Source organism: Berghia stephanieae, chromosome 3 (genome assembly GCF_034508935.2).
Source record: "Berghia stephanieae isolate SIO BIC M18660-M18661 chromosome 3, UCSD_Bste_1.3, whole genome shotgun sequence".
Taxonomy (NCBI): domain Eukaryota; kingdom Metazoa; phylum Mollusca; class Gastropoda; order Nudibranchia; family Aeolidiidae; genus Berghia; species Berghia stephanieae.
The window spans coordinates 40,110,494-40,112,993 of record NC_088362.1 but is presented as its reverse complement, the minus strand read 5'-3'; the positions used below and the strand labels follow the sequence as shown (position 1 = coordinate 40,112,993).

Genomic DNA, 2,500 nt, shown 5'->3' with positions numbered 1-2,500 from the left:
TTCTTGATCTCCCCGAGGCCTGGTTAGAAGCAACATATGAACAATTACTAAAAGTACATAAAATGTTACTAAAGGTATATTCATGTTTAAAATCTAGAAACATCACCTTTCATGAAATGTATAGCTACTGTTTGCGTACAAGAAAATATACGGCAATAACATGATATTCTAACTCTGAATTTTACCAAATTTGACAAGTTAACATAAAATGTACATAATTTTGTCACTCTCAGAAAGTAAGTTAATCCACTTCAATAAAAGACATAAAATTGAACCCGTCTCATTGTTTTACTATACGTTAAAAATTTAGTATATCGAAATCATCCCGACAAAACATCGTATTTGTTACCTTAGATCTCAAATGCAATGAAGTGTTAAGTGTTATGAATTAAATCGTCATGTATAAATGGAAGTTTCCATTACCGTTTAGGTCTTCGCATCCTGACGCAGACTATAACAGAAACAATTATTATTACGGCAAGGGCACTACATGTTGCAATGATAATAATCTCAGCATTTATTTCATCACTGTCTTCTTTAACAGTTAATTCATCTCCCTCAGGATCTGTAATAATGATAACGAAGATAATGGCCATGAGGGTGATGATGATGATAATGATGATGATGGGGATGATGATGATGATGATAATGATGATAATGATGATGATGATGATTGTGGTGGTGACGGCGGCGGTGGTAATGATGGTTGAAGTGGTGTAGAATAGAATAAGGAACATGTAGAGTAAAATTGAGAGAGTTAGAAGGACGATGACATTGATCAGGGAGTGAACGTAGAAGAGACGAGTATCTCAACGAAAGTGAAAAGGGGGAAGAAGAAAAAATGAGATCAGTGAAAATTGTGAACTTTGACAAGAAGAAAGAAAGAGAGAGAATTTATCTAGAATACTTTTGGATCTGGATCTATTACCAAGTTAGTCCGACGACGTACAGTACCTAAAGTTTTCAGTGCAAGTCCTGCTGTTGATTGAGACTGGCACCCAACTTCTGTACATGCAAATACAGTCAACCTAAACACAATAGAAAATAGGGACCCATATCATTTCAAAAATAATATTTTTCATCTTCAAAGAAAACTTGTTGGTGGTTCCCTCGTTTACTGATATTATCTTCTTTTTGGAATTAACTATGTGGCAAAAAACAACAATTAATCATAAAATGAGAATCGTGGAATTCAGATGGTTTAAAGCTTTAAATATATAATCCACTCTCCACAATGAAGGCATTTAGTCTTAATCAAACTATAAGATAAGCTTAAAATCAGTTTTAAGCATCAGGTTCGCCGTTATATGACATCCTTTTGAGAACAAATTTTGGGCAATGAAATACCATTCTCCCTTTTGGCTTGAGAGGTTCATGTAATTGTCTATCATTTGGTGTTTTCTGTCATAACAAATTCCAACAACGGTGGAAATATTCCATCTAGCTAGAGATACTAACAACAGCTAAAACACTCAATTAAAACGTTAACAGAAATGATTGAATGTAGACACTAAATTTGACATTCACTGGCTTTTCTAGCTAATCAGCAATTATGGAGAAGTTGGCTTAATATAGTTATACCAAAAGACTGGAAGCATTTGTTACTGTCTAATTCAAACGCAAGAAACTGTCAGCTGTAAATCTCTGCTTCTTTGGTACACTACATTTTGAAAAAAAAACGTTAGTGTGAAATGACTTTCTCAAAGGTACATAATAAATCAGGTATAGGTCGATTCCAGTACCTCTAGTTTAGGAAGAGAAGACCATACCGTTGGGTCACATCGACCGTTATAGGAATCAAACAATACAATCCTCTCCGAAAAAATAAAGAAGAATAAAAACTCACGAACATCCTTACACAATTTCTTTTCCAGAGGGCAGTGGTCCATTACAGTATTCGGTTTGTGCTGAGTCTTTAGAACAAGTGGAGTCATTGCCAATGACATAATTAGAAGGCTTTTCTGTAGATGACAAGAATGTCCAATTATCTAATTTTTAGCAGCCTAACAATAACACTGATGACAACAACAGTAATGATGATGATCACCATCATCATAATGATAATAAACATCACTTCCACTTCTACAATAACTACTACTGTTACAACAACAACAACAACAACAACAACAACTACTACTACTACTACTACTACTACTACTACTACTACTACTACTGCTGCTGCTGCTCCTGCTGCTACTGCTACTGCTACTACTACTACTACTATTACTACTATTATTACTACTACTACTACTACTACTACTACTACTACTACTACTACTACTACTACTACTACTGCTGCTGCTGTTGATACTACTACTACTACTACTACTACTACTACTACTACTACTACTACTACTACTACTACTACTACTACTACTACTATTACTAATACTACTACTAATACAACTACCATTACTAGAAAACGGTAAGGGCTGCCTGAAGCCGATGGTCGTAAAATACTAACAAAAGAGTGAAAATGGAAAGGCTTCGCATGGGAACA

General features: G+C 34.8%; 1 protein-coding gene across 2 annotated transcripts in view; it reads right to left on the bottom strand.

Moving 5' to 3' along the window:
- The window catches only part of LOC144967707 (phosphatidylinositol phosphatase PTPRQ-like), a 114,344-nt gene that overhangs the window by 18,663 nt on the left and 93,181 nt on the right, over positions 1 to 2,500 (bottom strand). For both annotated transcript variants that reach the window (XM_078905249.1, XM_078905250.1), the window contains exons 23-26: positions 1,859 to 1,961; positions 955 to 1,028; positions 424 to 565; positions 1 to 19 (exon numbers count right to left, since the gene is read on the bottom strand). The exon at positions 1 to 19 is cut by the window's left edge and continues 62 nt beyond it. In XM_078905249.1, coding sequence (XP_078761375.1) covers positions 1 to 19; positions 424 to 565; positions 955 to 1,028; positions 1,859 to 1,961 — 338 coding nt within the window. The remainder of the gene's footprint in view (positions 20 to 423; positions 566 to 954; positions 1,029 to 1,858; positions 1,962 to 2,500) is intronic.